At 37.6% G+C, this 21,752-nt stretch overlaps 2 protein-coding genes across 6 annotated transcripts in view; one reads left to right on the top strand and one right to left on the bottom strand.

The window, feature by feature from the left end:
* The window catches only part of LOC111588604 (dual specificity protein kinase CLK4-like), a 29,249-nt gene extending 18,254 nt beyond the window's left edge, over positions 1–10,995 (top strand). For 3 of the 5 annotated variants that reach the window (XM_055017244.1, XM_035943246.2, XM_055017242.1), the window contains 11 exons: positions 60–142; positions 1,250–1,379; positions 2,730–2,796; positions 2,881–2,997; positions 4,425–4,591; positions 5,373–5,455; positions 7,505–7,634; positions 7,943–8,025; positions 8,117–8,196; positions 9,492–9,582; positions 9,663–10,995. In XM_055017244.1, the coding sequence (XP_054873219.1) occupies positions 60–142; positions 1,250–1,379; positions 2,730–2,796; positions 2,881–2,997; positions 4,425–4,591; positions 5,373–5,455; positions 7,505–7,634; positions 7,943–8,025; positions 8,117–8,196; positions 9,492–9,582; positions 9,663–9,818 (1,187 nt within the window). In that variant the 3' untranslated portion in view covers positions 9,819–10,995. Of the gene's footprint in view, positions 1–59; positions 143–1,249; positions 1,380–2,729; positions 2,797–2,880; positions 2,998–4,424; positions 4,592–5,372; positions 5,456–7,504; positions 7,635–7,942; positions 8,026–8,116; positions 8,197–9,491; positions 9,583–9,662 lie in introns of those variants that run through there. The other 2 variants (XM_035943248.2, XM_055017245.1) reach the window with 2 other exon arrangements.
* Positions 10,996–16,657: 5,662 nt separating this feature from the next.
* Positions 16,658–20,201, bottom strand: LOC111588605 (glucose-dependent insulinotropic receptor). The gene is made up of 2 exons (XM_023299055.3): positions 18,791–20,201; positions 16,658–17,329 (listed from the first exon to the last, which is right to left on the bottom strand). Exons 1-2 carry the CDS (start codon positions 19,296–19,298, stop codon positions 16,665–16,667), a joined length of 1,173 nt encoding a protein of 390 aa, XP_023154823.2. The 5' UTR covers positions 19,299–20,201; the 3' UTR covers positions 16,658–16,664.
* Between the last annotated feature and the right edge of the window lie 1,551 nt (positions 20,202–21,752).

Here is a 21,752-nt window from a genome sequence, read left to right as displayed (position 1 = left end):
TACTTATCATATTTACAGTTTTTAAAGGCAAGAAATAAAATATTCTGTCCTTCTGTTAGACGGCAATGAAACCAAAACTGAGTCCGGGACGAAGTCAAAGACTCACAAAACACAAAACTCCAGCGTGGAAAGTTTCACCTCGGTGAGTCTGGGCAGTGTTTTAGTTATTTTCATTCATTCCTAGAATTATGATTCCTTATTTGTATATTTATTTAGTAGTTTATTCTGCTTCATATCAATTAAAGTGGCTGTTTGGACTTATTGTTTATTCACATGAGGAAAATAGAACACAGAAAAGACAAAAATGAGAAACCGCACGACAAAAACAACACAAAACGGCAACAAGGAAAAAAATGTCAATAAGATAAAAAAAAATAAGAAAATGAGACAAAAACTGGACATAAATGAGACACAACAGGGTGCAAACGAGACATGACAACAAAAGCAAGACACAAAATGAGACACAGTGAGACACAGAATAAGTAAAAATGAGACCCAAAGTGATGCAAACAGACACTAAACACCAATGAGACACAAAATGAGGAAAACTAAGAAAGATACTGAAGAAAACTAGACACAAAACAACACAAATGAGACACAAAGTGACAAAAACAAGACACGTAAAAGAAACAAATCACCAGAAACGAGATGCAGAAGAAAATGGGACACAAAACAAGACACTAAATGGCACAAATGAGACAAAACAACACAAATGACGCAAAATAAAATGAGACAAAAAACAAGTGAGACACAAAATAAGTGAAAATAAGACCCAAAGTGATGCAAACCAGACACTGAACACCAATGAGACACAAAATGAGGAAAACTAGGAAAGATACTGAAGAAAATTAGACAGAAAACAACAAAAACCACAGACAAAACAACACAAATGAGACACAAAAAGAAACACAAAACAGAATAAAAATGAGAAACATGACAAAAAACAGACACAAAATGATCCAAACACTAAATGACACATCGAGACACAAAACGGACAAAAATGAAACAGAAAATGGTGCAAATGAGACACAAAACCACAAAAAATGAGACACAAAACAACAAAAACTAGACAAAATGAGAAAACGTGACACAAAAACAAGCCACAGAACGACACAAACAAGACCCAAAATAAGAAAATATGACAAAAATCGAACACTCAAAGACACGAATGAACCACAGCAGAACAACGAGACGTAAAGAGACAGAAAACGTCCGTCCGTCAGCTGCCATGTTGTCATTTGTCCGTCAGTCTGAAGACGTCCTGCTGGACTCGACTCGTCCTGCTGCCGGATGGACAAAGACTCTGGAGGGAACCAGCTGTGAGGACGATGAAGAAGGTCACCTGGTCTACAGCGCTGGACTCCTGATGAACGACCGATGTACGAATTTTTACTGTTCACACCAGGAATGAACAGATTCTTACTTTATGAAGCATTTTTAGTAAAATCACAGAAAACATCAACAAACAAACAAAAAAACAGGCAGAAACTGGATCTATATAAATGGAAATTCATTCTTTTACAACACTAGACTGTAAAATAACATTATTAATGTATTTATATCAGCAAAAAGATATTTACTGTTATTAAAAGTTGTTATTACAACTACAGATAATAACTAGTATAAAGAAAAAGTATTAATTTACATATATTTGCTGTTAATTGAAAGAAAAATTCTGTATTTTATGATTAAAAAAGGCTGTAGTTCCTTCGGATATTTAACCTATTTGTTAAATTACAAATAATAATATTCTAAAATTACTGAAATTATTAATTTACATTACGTTAAGTGAAAAAACTATAAATAATAATCTGCCCTTTAATGAGGTGTCACCATAAAATTAGTGTTTTACTGTATTTAAAAAAATTAAGATTATTTTACAGATTTTCCAGGTTTTGTTCAGCTACAGATAATATTTAGTAAAATCACATAAAAGTATTAATTTACGTGATAACTGTTATAAAAGAAACTCAATAAAAACCTGACGGTTTGAAGAAAATGGTCGTTTTTTTTCTCTTAATTACTGTTTTATTATAATTAAAACAGCGGCAGATTTATTTTACAGATATTTTCTATTATTGAAAAGAAACATTTTGCATATTAAGGATCGAAAATGTTAAATCATTTTTTGATTGTTATTTTGCAGATTTTTCCTGTTTTGTTTAATTACAGATATCGAGTAAAATCACAGAAAAAATAACAATTTTCCACTAAAAAAATAAATTCTAAATAATGAAGCTAAAACATCTTCATGACATTAATTCTATAGCACTGATTTCAGCTTTACCAGATTTGATGAAGCACAAAATAATAGAAAAATCAAGATTCTTACATTTTTAAAATTAAGATTTAAATAACGAAAAGCGCCTCGTCTCAGTTAAGCTAACTGCTCTTATTTAAACTCTTTCCTGAATAATAGACCAAAAAAACTAAGAAAACTAGTTTGAAATGCAAATTAGTAAATAAATATAAATAAATTAGTTTCTGAAAATGAAACTAATTTATTGACTATTATTATTTTTAAATATATTTAGAGAAACTAAGCTTCAGAAACAAGTTCTGTGCTGTTACTAAACAAGAAGACAGAATTCAGGATATTTAGGAACCTCCTGGTGTGTTTTTAACATAACTGTCCTGTTTTGGTGAAATGTTCTCGTCTGTTTTTGCTCCTTTTAAAGACACCAGATGTCTCTAAATGAAGCTGTTAAACGTCCGTCTGTCCTCCACAGATGAGCTGGTTTCCACGCTGGGATCAGGAGCGTTTGGAAAAGTAGTGGAGTGCATCGACCGACTCAAGTAAGCATCACTGATAGAAAGCTCCGTAGAACATCCAGGAACAGTCCACTGTCCACAAACCAGTCTTTCTTCGTGTCTGTGCAGCGGAAATCAGCGCGTCGCCGTGAAGATTGTGAAGAACATCGAGTGTTTCTGTGAAGTGGCCAGGTCTGAGATCGCAGTTCTGGAGGAGATCAACGGTCTGGACGACAACAACAGATTGTAAGTTCAGTTGCAGAACCCAGAATTCATCCAGGAGATCAGAGATGTTCAGTCCATAGTGGACCTGTGGGCTGAGAAAGTTCTACTGATATTTTCATCTGGGAGTTTTCTATTAGCTTCAGGAATGTTCTTCTTAAACGAAGACTGAATACGTTCTAAAAACATTGTTAAACCATTATGTTCTGAAGTTGTGAAATCAGAATGTTGCACTGAGAACGTTCTTCACCTCTCATCATGGAACACTGTAAGAATCTTTAATAGAGTCTGTAATCATCACCAAACATCCCCAAAACATCCTCAGAACATTATAAACCAGGATGTTCCACCTTTGTTCATATATCGCAGTAGAGGAACGTCTTGTAAAGAACGTTCATTTATTGGAGGTCTTAACATCTGGTAAAGTTTACGTTGAGAACATGCTTCCGTTGTTATTATAGTGGAATAAAAGAACGTTCTATATTGAGTATTTTCACCAACAAGGTAAAAATGTTCTACTTTTTAAGTGTCCCGTTACATGAACATAATAGAACGTTCTGTACAAAAACATTCTGTCATCTGAGGCTTCAAAAACATCTGGAGAACATGTTTTAAACACCGAGTTGATAACGTTCTTCATGAGAATGTTTTATAGAAAAATGTTCTAAAATGAGTTCTTTTAACAAAACAAACTCTAAAACATCCTTAAACATTCAGGGATGAGAATTTTCTGCGGATCCGCGGAATTCCGAGTTTTTTTCCGCCGAAAGTATAGTTTTTGTGAATCGTGTAAATCCGTTGAGAAAATTGTAGGGGGGCAGGCAAGCGGCTGGCCGGCCGACGCGTCGCGAGCCGAGGCTTGTGATGGCCGCCCGCCGTGATGGCCATCCCGCCGCCGACATCTTTCGGCAACGCGCATTGCAACGCGCATTGCAACGGGGGGGGTGGGGGTGGGGGGTGGGGGCAGACATTTTCCGAGTTTTTTTCCATTTGTCATTCTCATCCCTGAACATTGCAGGCAGAGCATTCCACCTGATATCACACAACAGGAACATTTTATAAAACTCATCTGAGGCCTTGATAACATCTGGAAAACATTTTTGGAATGTTGCTTTGAGAACGTTCCTCCTTCGTTGTTCCAGAACATCATCTGTGTTCCTGATAACATCCTATGAATGTTGATATTACAATATTTTAATTTTACTAGAACATAACTGGAAGTGAAAACATTTTTTCGACGTTTGATTTTAACATTTTGTTTTGAAAGTTATTAGAACTTGCAGATAAAGTTCTCCAGCGTTGTGGGAATGTTCCCCGCCAGCTGTGATTTCAGGATCTCAGGGTTTTAGGTTTTAACTTGGAACATGTTTGAAGGTTTCTGTCAGCAATGTTCTTTTCCTGTAAATGGACGCCTCATATGTTCCTCATATGTTCCTTGTTCCGTCCTGCAGCGCCTGTGTGAGGATGCTGGACTGGTTCGACCACGAAGGTCACATCTGCATCGTGTTGGAGCTGCTCGGCCTCAGCACCTTCGACTTCCTCCGACAGAACGACTTCCTGCCGTTCAGCGTGGAACAGATCAGACACATGGCCTTCCAGATCTTCAGAGCCGTCTGCTGTGAGTCCAGGTTCTCCGAGATCTGTGACCTTTGAAGTCACAACGTTACCATTACACCTCGTTTCCACAACGTTTTCCTTTAATTTCTGGAATGTTCTTCCTAAAGTTAGGAGAAGTCCAGATGTTCTAATAAAGTTTAGTGATAACATTGTCGGACCGTTAGCCTGATGTTCTCAAAACTGAATGTTACACTGACAACATTCCTCGTTTGTTGTCATCTAACGCTGTGGGAATGTTTTATAGATTTTAAATGTGTTCTCTCAAAGTCCCCATCCTTCAATGTCTGAAGAATATTACAGCCAGAACGTTCCGCAGAACAGGAACGTCTTCTAAAGAACATTCTGTCATCTGAGGTCTTGGTAACACCTTGAAAATGTTTTTTAAATGTTGCATTGAGAACATTCTTCCGTTGTTAGCGTTGTGGAAATGTTTTACAGAAGAACGTTGTATAATGTGTTCCCTCCACAACAGCCACAGAACATTTCAAGCAGAACGTTCCCCTTTGTGAATATATAACATTAGAGGAACATCTTATAATGCCGGCAACATCTGGAAAACGTTTGTGGAATGCTGATTTGGGAACGTTCCTCCTCCTAATGTTGACATTAACACGTCACACTTTAAAGGAACATTACTGGATGTAAAAACATTTTTAAAAAATTCTTTGAACCTTTCATTAAAACACTTTCTTCTAAGCATGATTAGAATGTGTAGATAATGTTATCTGTGGTTGTGGGAATGTTCCCTGTCAGCTGGGTTAACGTGTTTTCATGTTCTACAGTCCTGCATAGGAACAAACTGACCCACACCGACCTGAAGCCAGAAAACATCCTGTTTGTTTCATCCGAGGTCAACACCGAGGCGGTAAAAGAATCTTTAATAGATAGATAGATAGATAGATAGATAGATAGATAGATAGATAGATTTATAGATAGATAGATCTATAGATAGATAGACTATACATAGATAGATCTATAGATAGATAGATCTATAGATTGATAGATAGATAGATAGACTATAGATAGATAGAGATAGATAGACTATAGATCTATAGATAGATAGACTATAGATAGACTATAGATAGATAGATAGATAGATAGATAGATAGATTATAGATAGACTATAGATAGATAGACTATAGATAGATAGATAGATAGACTATAGATAGACTATAGATAGATAGATAGATAGATAGATAGATAGATAGATAGATAGATAGATAGATAGATAGATAGATAGATGATAGATAGATAGACTATAGATAGATTATAGATAGATAGATAGATAGATAGATAGATAGATAGACTATAGATAGATAGACTATAGATAGATAGATAGACTACAGATAGACTATAGATAGATAGATAGATAGATAGATAGATAGATAGATAGATAGATAGACTATAGATAGATAGATAGATAGATAGATAGACTATAGATAGATAGACTATAGATAGATAGATAGATAGATAGATAGATAGATAGATAGATAGACTATAGATAGATAGATAGATTAAACCTTTATTGATCCCACAGCGGGGAAATTTACATTTTAATGAAATATCACAATATTTATTTGCATTTGGTTAACTTTCCTGACAGCTAGATCTATAGATAGATAGACTATACATAGATAGATAGATAGATCTATAGATAGATAGATCTATAGATAGATAGATAGATACATAGATAATAGATAGATAGATAGACTATAGATAGATAGAGTTATAGATAGATAGACTATAGATAGATAGATAGATTATAGATAGACTATAGATAGATAGACTATAGATAGATAGATAGATAGATAGATAGACTAGATAGACTATAGATAGATAGATAGATAGATAGATAGATAGATAGATGATAGATAGATAGACTATAGATAGATTATAGATAGATAGATAGATAGACTATAGATAGATAGATAGATAGACTATAGATAGAATATAGATAGATAGATAGATAGACTATAGATAGATCGATAGATAGATAGACTATAGATAGATAGATAGATAGATAGATAGATAGATAGATAGATAGATAGATAGACTATAGATAGATAGATAGATTAAACCTTTATTGATCCCACAGTGGGGAAATTTACATTTTAATGAAATATCACAATATTTATTTGCATTTGGTTAACTTTCCTGACAGCTAGATCTATAGATAGATAGACTATACATAGATAGATAGATAGATCTATAGATAGATAGATCTATAGATAGATAGATAGATAGATACATAGATAATAGATAGACTATAGATAGATAGATAGAGTTATAGATAGATAGATCTATAGATAGATAGACTATACATAGATAGATAGATAGATCTATAGATAGATAGATCTATAGATAGATAGATAGACTATAGATCTATACATAGATAGATCTATAGATAGATAGATAGACAGACTATATAGATAGACAGACTATAGATAGACTATACATAGACAGATAAATAGACTGTAGATAGACTATAACTAGATAGATAGATAGATAGATAGATAGATAGATAGATAGATAGATAGATAGATAGATAGATAGATAGATAGATAGATAGATAGATAGATAGGTTAGAGGTAGAGGGTTAGAGGTAGAGAGGTGGGGGGGACACAAGGACCATAAAACACACAGCTTGACACATGCTTGATAAGACAGATGATACATGCAAAGTACAACTAACATGGAAACTGATTATAGTTTACTGCTATGGTGTATGGCTCTGGCATTAAATATACTACATATATAGCTGGTGGTAAATTCAAAAATATGTAGATGAGCAAATCAAGTATAGTGAGGGTGATGCAGAGTAGATTGAATAGAAGAACAGTTTGAATAATGGCTGAAGGATGTTTAATAATGGTGTGCGTTTCTGTGTGTGTTTCTGTGTGTTTGTGTGTGTTAGAGTTGTACAGAGAGGAAGCTCGGGAATCTGGATGTGAAGGTTGTGGATTTCGGCACCGCCACTTTCGACCACGAATACCACGAGTCTCTGGTGTCGACGCGTCACTACCGAGCTCCTGAGGTCATCCTGGGTACAGATCCACAGAACCACAGATCCACAAAACCACAGATCCACAGAACCACAAAACCACAGATCCACAAGATCCACAGAACCACAGATCCACAAGATCCACAGAACCACAGATCCACAAAACCACAGATCCACAGAACCACAAAACCACAGATCCACAAGATCCACAGAACCACAGATCCACAGATCCACAAGATCCACAGAACCACAGATCCACAAGATCCACAGAACCACAGATCCACAGCCACACTCACTGCAGCAGCAAACTGGAGCATTTAAATTCCCATAATCCATGTTTCTATTTAACAGATCTGGGCTGGAACCAGTCCTGTGACGTTTGGAGTCTGGGCTGCGTTCTCATGGAGTTCTACCTCGGACGAACTCTCTTCCCGGTACGGAAACATAAACTTGTACGTGCTCAGACACACACAGAAACAGTAGAAAGCTGTTCTAAGATGTTCTAGCCTGTTGTTGTTCTTTCAGACACATGATAGTAAAGAACATCTGGCCATGATGGAGAAAGTTCTGGGACCGATCCCACCACATCTGCTGAAACAGACCAGGTAGTTACATGCACGTGTTTTACTAATATTGTCAGCAAGAAGTTCTCCTTTACTTCCCAGAATGTTCTTTTTTAAGGTTGGATACATAGAAATGTTCTAAAAATGTTCGGTGATAACTCTCTTAGAACATTATGTCCTAACAGTGTCAAAGCTGAATGTTACACTGAGAACGTTCCTCCTTTGTTGTGGAACATTTTGGGAATGTTTTATAGAATTCTATAAAGTGTTCTCTCAACAACATTCCCAGAACATGCTCAGAACATTTCAGCCAGAATGTTCCACCTTTACCATTACATCGCAGCAGAGGAACGTCTTACAAAGAAGCTTCTGTCATCTGAGGCCTTGATAAAGTCTTGAAAACGCTTTCAAAATGTTACATTAAAAGAATACCTTTTTTGTTAGACCATTTTTATAACGTGTTCCCTCAACAACAGGGTTAAATGTTCTACTTTTGAGATATCACAGTCCAGAAACGAAATAAAACATTTCATGGAAAAGACATTGTCATCTGAGGCTTTTATAACATGGAAAACATATTTAAAATGTTGGTTTTAGAACGTTCCTCTTTTGTGATCAAAGAACATTGTGAGAATATGTTATAGACCAACATTCTCTAAAATATCCTCAGAACATTTCAGCCAGAATGTTCCACTTTTACTCATATAGCGCAGCAGAGGAACGTCTGACAAAGAACCACTGCCCCTCCTCTTCCTCTTCGTAGTCTCTCTGAGGACTAAAGCAGCGTCTTGCCCACAGATTTATCTGATTGGTTTCAGGTCAAAAGTAACAGCCAATCACAGAAAGCTATTGTTTACACAAAGAGACCAATGAGCACATGAGTAAATAGAAGCAGCTCCAGTGGTTGGAAATAAAGGTAGAAGCTGCTGAAATTGAAATAAACACCGTGGTTCTATAAGCATGACTAGATTCCCCGTTACACAGATAATTACCGAATAATTCGGCAGTTGGTGTCGGTGCAGCTGGAACTTATTTTGCTAACAGGCTAAGCTAAGGCTAGCACTAAGAGGTTTACTGTTCCTTGTTGCTATCGCTATCTGTTGTACATTCACATCTTTCTAAAGTCAGATTAACCTCAATAATTTGTTTTAACTGACAGACAAGTCTTTCTGGCAGAGACACAACTTGCAAAAACTGAACAAAAAACAAAACCATCATCATAAATCAGCCTGAAGTTACCTCGATCACCTGAAGTCCTGCCTCACATCCCAGGCCTCAGGTGGTGAGTTAGTGATGAATTAAATCTGTTTCCTCCTTTGTTGGTGTCTGGTGTGCAGGAAGCAGCATTATGTGCAGAGCGAGCATCTGAACTGGGAAGATCAGAACTCCTCCGATGATCACATCAGGACACACTGTCAGCCGCTGAAGGTAGATGCCGCTCACATCGGCCAATCAGCTGCAGCCATCACACGGAGGCAGCAGAAAGTAACGGTGTGTTGGTCTTTCAGCAGTACATGGAGAGGAGGAACGAGGAGGAGCGGCAGCTGTTTGACCTGCTTGGCTGCATGTTGGAGTACGACGTCTGCAGACGGATCACGCTGGAGGAGGCGCTGTGGCATCCCTTCTTCAGCCCGATGAGGACGCCAGAGCAGCAGCGCAGCTAGAACACACTGTACTTCAGTTTCATTCACTTTTATTTCACATGTCATCTCACAGTGCATAGAGAGGCACAGACCTTAGGAAGTTCACACAGAGAACCCAACAATCCACAGTTGGCTTTGGATCCCCTCTGAGCAAGCAGTCAGCAACGATGGAAAAGAACAAAAAAACCCAAGAAAAGTACTCAGAGAGTGCAGACTCCTCCAAGGCTGCTCAGTGGTATCATTTCTAACGGCTGAAATCTTGAAAAAAGTTGTGGCAGAAATCAGGTCACCATAGAATGTGTTAATTTAATATAGATTTACCCACAAAAACACATTTAATCAGTTGTTCCTTGGATCATTTCTGACGGGTAAGTCCTGATAAGTCCTCAGTGGTGGATTTGTAGTAGGATCACATTCATGTGATCGTCAGCAGGCAGCTGATGTAGTGTTCACTTGTTGTCATAGTTACTGTGACACCGTGCCTCTATCTGGCAATGATACAGAAATCTTTAACAAATCCGTGGATCCAGACTAAAAGCTGCATCACTGCCAGAATCTAATCACTTGGTCCTTGTGTCATTTCTGATCTTCACTGGAAATTTCATCCAAATCTGTTGGTCTGTTTTTGAGTAATGCTGCTGATGGACAGACAGAAGCCGATCGTCACATAACTCTGCTAAAGCTCCTCCTACTTGGTGGAGTAACCAAAATACAGAGGGGAAAAAAACACATCTGACAGAACCAGGCTCAGGGAAGGCTGGTCTGCCTCGACCGGTCAGGTGAGGAGGGAGGAGGGAGGAGGGAGGACAACAGGAAGGCTGGAATAGGAGGACAACAGGAATAGGAGGACAACAGATGGAGAACAAACAATAAAAAAAAGAACAGTGAAGGTTCTGGAGGTGGTGAGGCCAGCAGTAGTTCCAGATCCAGAGACAACAACTGGACAGAATCTTTTCCTGCAACACTATACAGTCTGAAATACAGATTTTGGAACGCACTCACACTCACTGGACGTCTACCTCAGGCTGTAATTTAAGTTTGCTGATTACACAAAGATTTTAATGTAGGTTTTCTGTTTCAGAGAGCATTCCTGTATGTTTGAATCGTGTTCTGGACATCACATCGAGGTCTGACAGTCAGCGTGTTGAAATGAATGTAATTAATTGTTGTTTGTGAATAAATGTGTTATATTTTGGTGTGTTCTGTTGTATACAATGAATTACAACCATCTTCAGACTGAATCACAGCTCCGTTAACAAATATCCAACCACAGCTTCAGTCATGGCCAGCGGCTGAATTCTACCTGAAAGCAGTGTTTTAAAATCAACTAGAACATTTATGAGGAATTTAAATGTGCCAATGCAGCTTTTTCTGGTTCATACGGCCTGCTAGAATTATACATACGGTGTATTTTATGTACGTACGTTTTATTTTGAAAAGCCAGCATGCTTCACAAACTGATTAGTACTTTTTAATGTCTTTGAGCTTTTACTTTGAAAGTATCAATCAGCCAATCAGCTGTGAGTCACATGTTGGCTGCAGTGAGCAGAACAGAGAGGAGCACATGAAAGATTAGGCCCTCAAACAAACGAGCACAGCTCAGAAACTGTAAGTCGTATCCAAGAAATTCTTTCACCGTGTGAAGCAGGATCTCGTTTTGAACGAGCCGATGTGTTTTCATGTCCGTTCTGTGTTTTATACAGATTTGGTGGCAGGTTTAAGACACCCTCCATTCTGTTTGACCCCAGACTTTACAGCTCTGATATAATGCAGGTGAATGAGAGTTTGGTCGGTCCACTCTGCTGTATGAGGTGATGAATGTAAAAACCTTGCAGCAGTTAGACTCACACTGTGGACGTTTATCATGTAGAGGAGAAACTGACAAGGAGATGAGGTCAACTACACTTAAAAACTAATTATTTGGTCAACATTTGGAGTGATGCCACAAACTCTAGCTGAAGAAAAATTCAGGATTTTCAAAAAATTAATAAACCTGAAACTGCGTAAAAACCGTAAAACTTTCTGTGAATTTCAGAGATTGTGTCAAATTTTAAGGATTTCTGAAAGCTTTTTTCCACTGCTGTATATTATTAAAGCTGAAACTCTACAGCGTTAGTAATTACAGAGAAGAAACTAATTTAATGATGCACTGAGACCTCACTGTATAAAAATTAATGAAATGTAAATATAATAAACTAGAGCATTATTATTTATGGAGATGAAACTGAGTTTAAACTACAGATTTTCTATTAGCTAGCTCAGGTTTTATTTTATGTGGATTGTATTGGGTTTATTCCTTTTATTTTCAGTATGTTGAAGTCTATCATCATATATCCTCCTGGTTGTGGGATCTGGAGGTTCTAGACTCTGATCGAGCTGCTTCACTTGAGTCCAGTCTGAGGTCTGCTGGGTTCTGGACTCGTCTCTAAACTGTGGTGGGAAAGTCTGAAGCTTTTGGATCTTTTTTAGGAAATAAATGATTCTGCAGCTCCTTAAACCCCTGAACCCAGAAAACACGGCTGACAGTGAGTTCATGTACTTCCAAACGCTCCAGATCAGGGGTGTCCATCATGAAGCCAGCAGGCCAAAAGCGGTCCTCCAGAGGGTCCAATCCGGTCCTCAAAGTGTAAAAATTCCAGAGAAGACATTAACTGCAGATTGTAAATTAGTAAAACTATGAATTTAAAATAATTTCTAGACCATGACAAGTTGTTTGGATCAGAAAGTAAAATACTAGATTGATCATTGTTCTTTTGTCATTTTGTGTCTCATTTTTGTTACATTTTGTCTGTTTTTGTTGTTTTTTGTCTGAATTTTGTCATTTGTCTCATGTTTTTGTCGTTTTGTTTCTTGTTTTTGTTTTGTGTTTCCTTTTTGTCTTGCTTGTGTTTTTTCTCATTTTTGTCATTTTGTGTTTTGCTTAATTTATTGTTTTGTGCATTGTTTTTGTCCTTTTGTGTTTCCTTTTTGTCTCGCTTGTGTTTGTCTATTTTTTGTTGTTTTGTTTCTTGTTTTGTCAGTTTTGGTCTTTATGTTTCATTTGTGTAATTTTTTGTCTCATTTTTGTTGTTTTTCCATTTTTTTTGTCACTTTGCAACTTAAAATTTTTTCTCTTTTTTGTTTCGTTTCACTCAGTTTTTGTCGTTTTGTGTCTCGTTTTTGTCGTTTTGCATCTCATTTTTGTTGCTTTACATCTCATATTTGTAATATTTTGTCTTGTTTTTGTTGTTTTTTTGTCTTTTTTTTGTCTGACTTTTGTGGTTTTGATCCTCAAGTAAATCCTCTCTGGTTCAGTTCCAGATAACTAAATGTTGTGTTGCTTTGTAGACACTCTGTGATCTGGAAGTTGTAATGTGGAAATGATAAACTGAGGATGAATGTTGATGATACTGAATTTATTTTTCTTCATAAATTTCAGGTTGTTCATGATGTTTAGTAAAAAGATAATTCCTTAAATGTGAACATTTTTGCACTAAAACAGAGGAACCATTAGGAGTTGTGGTTATTCAGAGGTTATTCTGCTGTGGTTTTACTGGTTTTACTGGAGATCACACTGGACTGGATGTAGAACAGATTAAATGTGGATAGATTAAACCTTTATTGATCCTGCAGCGGGGAAATTTACCACCTGAACTAAGATGAGTTTAACTCTCCTGCTCTGGACAGTGTGAAACTTCCAGGTTTACTTCTAAATTCACTGCCTTATTTTGGATTTTCTCCAAACAATCACAGCTTCTGGCTTCAGATTTGCCTTGTCTGTGTTGATTAACTGAGCAGACAGACTGGAACCCGTGGCATTAAACTTTGTTCTGTCCTGATTTATTACATCTAATTCTCCCAGACAGCCGACAAGGCGGCTGTTTATCTGATGGAATATTTCATACCTGGATAACTCCTCAGTCATGGAAACTTCCTCGGCTGCTTGAATCTAGATAATTACGATTCATTTACGTGTCAGTGGACCGAATCAACAAGGCAGTATAGATAGAAGGTCTGATTAAATACTTACGTTTAGCAGCCTTATCAGCCGGACTTCTATCCTACTTTATGTTCTACAGACAGACTCTCAGCTCTTCGTTCTGCTTGAGTTCCCCTCTAAATGTTCTCATGGTGCTCAAATATTATTACAGTCACACTCTGCTTTCATCCAACCTTGGTTGTTTTTCTGTTTTTGTTCCAGCTTGCAGAGAACGTTCCATAAAATGGTAGTTTTTAAAAAGAAAATGTTTTAATGTTTAAACGTTCAGAGGATGTTGTCAGGAACACAGATGATGTTCCATGATGCCAAAGGAGGAGCGTTTCCAAACCAACATTCAAAAAGCATGTTGTCCAGATGTTATTCAGATTACCAAATGCTTTTTATGCAGAACATTTTACAACATTCCTGTAATGTGATACATTAAAGGTAGAACATTTTTCCTTTAGTTGAGGAACACGTGATTGAACGTTCTTCATTTAATGTTTCTACAATGATAAGAATGCAACATTCAAAAAATACATTCTCCAGATGTTATGGAGGCCTCAGATGACAGAATGTTTTTTCTTTTTAGACAAAACCTTTTAGAACGTTCCTGTAGTGTGATACATTAAAGCTAGAACATTTTGAGGAACATATTATAGAACGTTCCTTTTTAAGACGTTTCCACAACGATAACTAGATGTTATCAAAGCTTAGATGACAGAAAAGTCTTTTTTTTGTCTGCATTTCTTCTCATTGTTTAACTCCACAAAAGAGGTGTCAACATTGTATGAGATTGATGCATATTTTAGTCTTGCAGCCAAATATTTTAATATTTAGTGCATGTGTGTGACATAACGTTCTTCATTCAATCCTGTGCTGAAATATTACAACAGTGGAACGCTCCACAGTGAGAACAGAGGAAGGATGATCTCCTGCAACTTTCAAAAAATGTCCTATAAAATGTTCCTACAACGTTCCATGATAACAAAGGAAGAACATTCTCAGTCAACATTCAGTTTTGAGAATGTTAAAGCACAGCAATCAAACAATGTTAGAACCAAACATGTTTAGAACATCTTCAGTTATCAGACCTTTAATCAGAACCATCTGGAAACCAGAAGAAAAGTTCTCGATGCAAACATCAGTAGAACTTTGCAGAACTTACTCAGACCAGACCAGCAAAGACTTTCCTTCATAGTCTAAAAAGATGAAGCAGATAAAAAACAGAAACCAAACATTTTCATCGTCATCATCATCTCTAGTTGTCTACTAGTTCTGGTCCAATCAGATCACTGGAACCAAAACTTTCACAAATTAACATCAACAAATAAAACTCCAGTCTGAGAACAAGAGAACTGTTGGACCTTAAATGAACCATTTCGTCAGAAACATGCAGCTGAATACGTTCTATTAAAGAATCTCAATCATTTCAATATTTTCAATTCAACATTTTTTGGTTTCTGCAAGTTAATTATAAAGAAAGTCAGATTTTCCAACTCAAGTATTTGCCTTCCTCAAAATGTAAAACATGATTTTGTTGTTTTTTTTGCTGTTTCCTGGATGAGCGGATCAGTGAATCGATGAAATCAGAACAGTTTAAAGGGACGAAGGGTAAATTCAGGCTGATAGAATCCAAAGTGAACCGCCTTCACCAAAGCAGAAACTTTACTCCAACTGCAGCTCAGATGTTTTTATTTTACGGCTGATTCTTTTGTTTTAGTTTCGGTTAAACTTTTCCTTCTTTGCATCCCGGTTTCATAACAGGATTCCCGTCCGACTTTCCTGTGGGGTTCTCTGGACCAGTGTTCTCTGCAGGCCTTGGTGGGATTTCAGATTCCAGAAAGTGTGCACAAAGGTCTGGAGAAGTCCAAGCGGAACATGCAGAACCCCGTGGCCTCCTAACCGGCCTCTGCTGCCACTGACCTCCGACCCGTCAGCTTCATGCTGGAACAAATCTGGAATTTATGCTGAAACTCTGCAGCTTTCAGGATTTTACTCAGTATTTACTCTCTATTTAACAGTAATATGAAGTCCTGCATCTTCATGGAACCACCACAGCTGTGAGTAGAAGACAGTTCTAATGCCCTGAACCACATTTGAAGTCTTTAGGGAAGTTTAGCTGATCTGGGAGTTTGTTCAAAACCAGTTCCACTGATTGCTGGAAATAAAAATGGATGAATCTCACTGAAGTTCTTAAAGCAGTGCTACTGAAATATGCTAATAATAATAACTGTATTAGTATAACACCTTTAATAAGAACATAACAACGACAGAAATGTCCAGAATGGATCACTGATTGTTATTTATATTATATAATATATTTCTTATTATAGATTAAAGCTGGTTAAAGGATGGCGTCACACAAGAGAAGCTGAAGAGAAAATAAAAGAAACAAATGAAGATCAAGAGGTGAGAGAGAGGAACAGCAGGCAGAGAACATTTTAAAGGAATAAACAGGCAGAGAGTAATAAAACAGAAATAAAAGAGAACTTTACTGGAAGGACAGTCTATAAAAGTGGGTTTTAAGAAGTGATTTAAAAGAAGTTCCTGATTGGATGAGCCTTATCTCCTCAGGCAGGTTGATCCAAAGCTGAGGTCCTGACGGAGAAGATCTGGTACCCCTTAGATTTAAGATTAGGAGGAACCACCTGAGGATCTATGTACAGGTTAACAGGTCTAAATAAAACCAGGAGAGCTTCAAAGCGATCATTAAAACTTAAAATAACTTCTAAAATGGACAGGGAGCCACGAAGAGAAGCCAGATCAGGGAGATGGGATGTCGTCTGTTAAACCAGTAAGAAGCTGCTGGTTCTGGACCAGCTGGAGGCTGAAGACGGATTTCTGAGGAACTCCAGGTAAAGAAAAGCCTCATCTGCTCTAAAAACTCTGTAAAGATTCTGTTTCTGTCACAAGCCGGTCGTAGCGGAGAGTGGCACAGCGTGGACCTCAGAGCTGGCCGTCAGCAGTGAAGGATTGTGGGTATCTCCTGCAGAAACGCAGGCCTGAGTCTGCACCGGAGGCTGCGAGTCGCATCTTTCTGCAGCTCCTGGAGGTCCTGCAGTCACCAAGCGGCCCTTAATGCCGGAGAACATGGAGAGCAGCTGCAGACGAACCTCCCGCTGCCAGAAGGCATAGACCAGCGGGTTGATCAGGGAGTTGGACAGACCCAGCAGCCACAGGTGGTTCTCCAGCAGCGTCTTCAGCTCGCAGCTCGTGCACACCACGTGCACGATGCAAACCACGAAGAAGGGGCACCAGAGGAAGAAGAAGGAGCCCACCAGCAGCGCCACCGTCCTCAGGGCCTTGACGTGGCTCCAGTAGCAGCTCCTCAGATGCTGCTGCTGCTGCTGGTGGAGGTCTTCCATCCTGGAGCTGGCCTGCCAGACTCTGCAGATCCGCTTCTCGTGGCTGCAGGCGATCTTCAGGATGTCCAGGTAGATGTAGATGAACAAGCAGAGCACGGGGAAGAAGCAGGAGCTGAACAACACGATGATGCCCACTTTGTCAATGACGGAGAAGAAGGCGCAGAAGCCGTCGTAGGTTTCATCGGCCTGCAGCGGCTGGATCATGACTGAGGAGCAGAAAACACGCTTAGATCACGTATGACTCTAAGTCACAGCTGAAGGCATCTCAGAGCTTCACATGTTCAGGGTTAGGGTTACACCAGTCTATTAAACAAGGTGCTAAAATATGGAGGATTATTGTCAAAAACTGAAAATAAGAGCAGAAATGTGGACAGTAGTGATTCTTTTTAGCTGATTTTAATTCAGTAAAACAGTTTAATTTTAAATCAGCAACAAAAATCTGCATTTTTACAAACACTAATGTGTTCTTTTACCATAAAACTGCACTATTTTTTTTATAGCTTTTAGATTATTTGACAGATATTTGCTATATTTAAACCTGTTTTCTTAAATTATATAGTAAAGCAAAATCTTTTGATGAAAGTTGTTGCTGTAATGAAATAATTTATCCTATTATCTGCAATTTATCAAAACAGAAAACCTGTAAGAAGGAAATGTTTTAGCATTTTCAGTCTTTAATAAAAATGTAGATTTAAATAATGACCAATTCCAGTAAAATAATTATTCAGTCTCTGATTTAAACACAGTAAAAAAAAAAAAAAGTGGAATTTTACAAAGATTGTGATGAAAAAAAAAAATTGATTTACAAGAAAAAAGATTTTTCATGAAGACATCATCCATAGCTTTGTTTTATTATATAAATGATGACTTTTATCAGTGATTTTACCAGATATTATCTGGAATATAACAAAACAGGGGAAATCTGCAGAGTTAACACAACAGTTTTGGAGTTTCAGGGTTTTGACGGCCTGTTGACCATTTTTAGGTCCCAGCTGGTGAAAATCCCTCAGAGAGGATCTGAGATGTGAACGTTAACAGGTTCACATCAGGATTCAAGATTTCTGGATGTCTTCTGGTGGAACTGAGCCTCACTGATGAGGAGTTCAAGGACTGTGGGAAAGTTTTTGGATGTTTTTAAAAACTACAACCTGTATATTTAGGGTTAATTGGTCATTTTTTTAGTGTCACTTTGGGGAAAATTCCACATTGAGGTACTGAAATGTAATACAAACGGAGCGCAAACATACCAAATGGAGCAGTTCTGTCTGTTTTTACAGTTTCTTAGTGCAGTTTTTTTTTTTTTTTTTTTTTTAAGATTTTCTGAAAAACACATCGTGTTTTCATCTTTGAGACAGGTTTTGGGGGCTTTTAGGGTTAATTTAACGGGTCTCACCTGGTGAAAATCCCACACTGGGGGAGCAGAAATGTGATATAAATGTGACTCAAACGTACCATCTGGAGCCCATAATATTCTCTTTTACCGATGGATCAGCAGGTAACTGGTGAGTAGTTCAAGAAGCCTGGGAAAGTTGGAAATCTGACCTTTCTGTCTGTTTTTACAGTTTCTTGGTCTTACAAGTGCAGTTTTCAATGGTTTTCTTTAAAACACACCATGTCTTTCCAGTCTGGGGGCTTTCTAGGGCAGATTTAATGTTTCTGGGTCTCACCTGGTGAAAATCCCACGATGACAGCGGTGATCCACAGCGCCAGGAGGAAGACGGCTGCAGTTCCCCTCCCAGACAGCAGGGAGTAGTGCAGCGGCATCTTGATGGCGGCGTATCGGTCCAGCGAGATCAGGAACATGGACAGGATGGAGGCTGTGCAGGGCGATGCCACGAAGGCCATGCGGATCAAACACTCCGTCTTCCCCTGAGCGGCCGGCGTGGCGTTGGCCAGGAGGTCGTCTGGGCCCTCGGGGCCCACGGGGCGGTTGTGGGAGGCGTTGCTGGTGAAGTCCTCGGTGGCCAGGCCGGTGATGGCCAGGCCCACCAGGGTGTCGGCCAGCGCCAGGTTGAGGACGAAGCACCAGCTCTGGCTACTCTTCTTCAGCAGCAGTTTGAATAGAGCAGCTGCCACCAGCAGGTTGGTGGAGACGATGAGGCAGGAGGCCACCATCAGGATCAGACCCATCACCTGAGGCCTCACCTCCTGGTTGGACAGGTGGTGGGAGCCCATGATGGTGTTGGATGGTCCGGTTAGATAGATGTTGGTGAAGAAAACCAGTAATAAAAAAAATAAATTCACCAGTCCAACTCACTCTGCTGCCATCAGAGTTTCTTCTCCTGAAGACATCACGTGTCACTTCTACCAAAAATTCATTTAAAAAAAAAAACAAACGGCACTGCCAAAATACAAAATAAGGGAAAACGGGAAATCTGCAGAGTTAACACAACAGTTTTGGAGTTTCAGGGTTTTGACGGCCTGTTGACCATTTTTAGGTCCCAGCTGGTGAAAATCCCTCAGAGAGGATCTGAGATGTGAACGTTAACAGGTTCACATCAGGATTCAAGATTTCTGGATGTCTTCTGGTGGAACTGAGCCTCACTGATGAGGAGTTCAAGGACTGTGGGAAAGTTTTTTTGATGTTTTTAAAAACTGACGACTGAAAGCTCGGTGTTGGATGGTCCGGTCAGATAGTAGATGTTGGAGATGAAATAAATCTAAGAGTCCAGCTGAGGAAGGGTTCGGGTGTGAAGCAGAGCTGACATGTTGGAGAAGAAAACCGGTAATAAAAAAATAACTTCACAAGTCCAGCTCACTCTGACTGCTGCCATCAGAGTTTCATCTCCTAAAGACGTCACATGTCTTACTTCTATCAAAAATTCATTTAAAAAAAACCCCCAAACTGATTTGTAAAAAAATGAATGTTACTCAATATTTTGTGACGGGAAGGAGTTATTTTACGGATTTTTACTGTTTTGTCAAATTACAAAATAAGAATACGTTAAATTACAGTATAAACTTGAATAAATTATATTCTATAAACTATCTCCACACAAACGGATAATTATGTGTATTTTTAAATAGAATGTAAGAATAACGTCGTATTTTACAGAATTGTGTCTCAATTTGATGCCTTTAAGTTCTTGTTTGTGTGTTTTTTACAACAATTTAATATATTTTTAAATCATATTTTAAGGAAGACAAAATATCATTAGGCTTAAAACATGTAAGAATTTTTTTAATGAGTATTTGAAAGCTATTAACAAAGTTATTGTAAAAAAACAAGCTATTAATAGATATATTTTCAAATATGATGAAAAAAATAATATGCCCCTTATTTTTCTTTTTATTTATGGATATTAAATATAGTTTTAAAACATATTTCAAAGAAAAAAAATATTATTAGATTTTTTTTAATGACTCTTTAAAAGTTGTTTAATAAAGTAATTTAAAAACTAAGTGATTAACAAAGTTATTAAGAGATAATTATAAGTATTTATGTAAAATTTATGTCATATATTGCAGAATTTTACCACAATTAAATGCCTCTAAGTTCCTGTTGAATGGTTTTGTTAAAGTTTTTTTAATATTTTAAATTTCCAATACAAAAGGCCTAAAACATGGAAGAAAACTGTCTTTAATGACAATTTGGAAGCTACTAACAGCATAAATACATCTAAAATATGACAGATTGTGTCAAATTAAATGTCAAATATCGCCAAAGATGCTCCAGAAGCTGAAATTAAAGGTTCCAGATGTTTAATGGAAGCAAAATGAAGAATGTGATCATCCAGCGTCCATTACGTTAATCCACTGCTGCAGTAATGTTTCCGCTCCGACTGATTCCAGGTTTTTAGAAGGTTGCTGCGTTTCCAGAGCTTCCGTTCATCCGTGTCCTTTAGATTCCCAGAACAAATGAAAGGACAGAAAGTGGCAGCAGCTCTTATCTCCTCCCTCAGAGATGTCCTGCTGACGCTGCTTCACAGGAACAGACTGAATTTATCATATTTAAAGGCAGGAATACTTCTAAAACTACAGCTGTTATTGTGCAAAAGAGGAAACAAATTAATGAACATTAATGCAGAAATTACACAAAGTACACGATAAAAATCATTGTAAAATACAGTAAAAGAATTTCAAGAAATGAATGACATTTGTAAATATCTACCTATCTATCTATCTATCTATCTATCTATCTATCTATCTATCTATCTATCTATAGTCTATCTGTCTATCTGTCTATCTATCTATCTATCTATCTATCTATCTATCTATCTATCTATCTATCTATCTATCTATCTATCTATCTATCTATCTATCTATCTATCTATCTATCTATCTATCTATCTATCTATCTATCTATCTATAATCTATCTATCTATAGTCTATCTATCTGTCTATCTATCTGTCTATCTATCTATCTATCTATCTATGGTGTATCTATCAATCTATCTATCTATAGTCTATCTATCTATGTATCTATGTATCTATCTATCTATTGTCTATCAATCTATCTATAGTCTATCTATCGTCTATCTATAGTCTATCTATCTATCTATCTATCTATCTATCTATCTATCTATCTATCTATCTATAGTCTATCTATCTATCCATCTATCGTCTATCTATCATCTATCTATTGTCTATCTATCTATTTATCTATCTATCTATCTATAGTCTATCTAT

This window comes from Amphiprion ocellaris, chromosome 14 (assembly GCF_022539595.1).
Source record: "Amphiprion ocellaris isolate individual 3 ecotype Okinawa chromosome 14, ASM2253959v1, whole genome shotgun sequence".
NCBI classification, from domain to species: Eukaryota; Metazoa; Chordata; class Actinopteri; family Pomacentridae; genus Amphiprion; species Amphiprion ocellaris.
This window is presented reverse-complemented; position numbering and strand designations above follow the sequence as displayed.

Excerpts from the sequence above, each read along its gene's own strand:
- LOC111588605 (XM_023299055.3), bottom strand. The coding sequence starts at position 19,298 with ATGGGCTCCCACCACCTGTCCAACCAGGAGGTGAGGCCTCAGGTGATG. Across the intron at positions 17,330-18,790 it reads CATCGTGGGATTTTCACCAG|TCATGATCCAGCCGCTGCAG; the intron begins GTGAGACCCAGA and ends TCTGCTCCTCAG.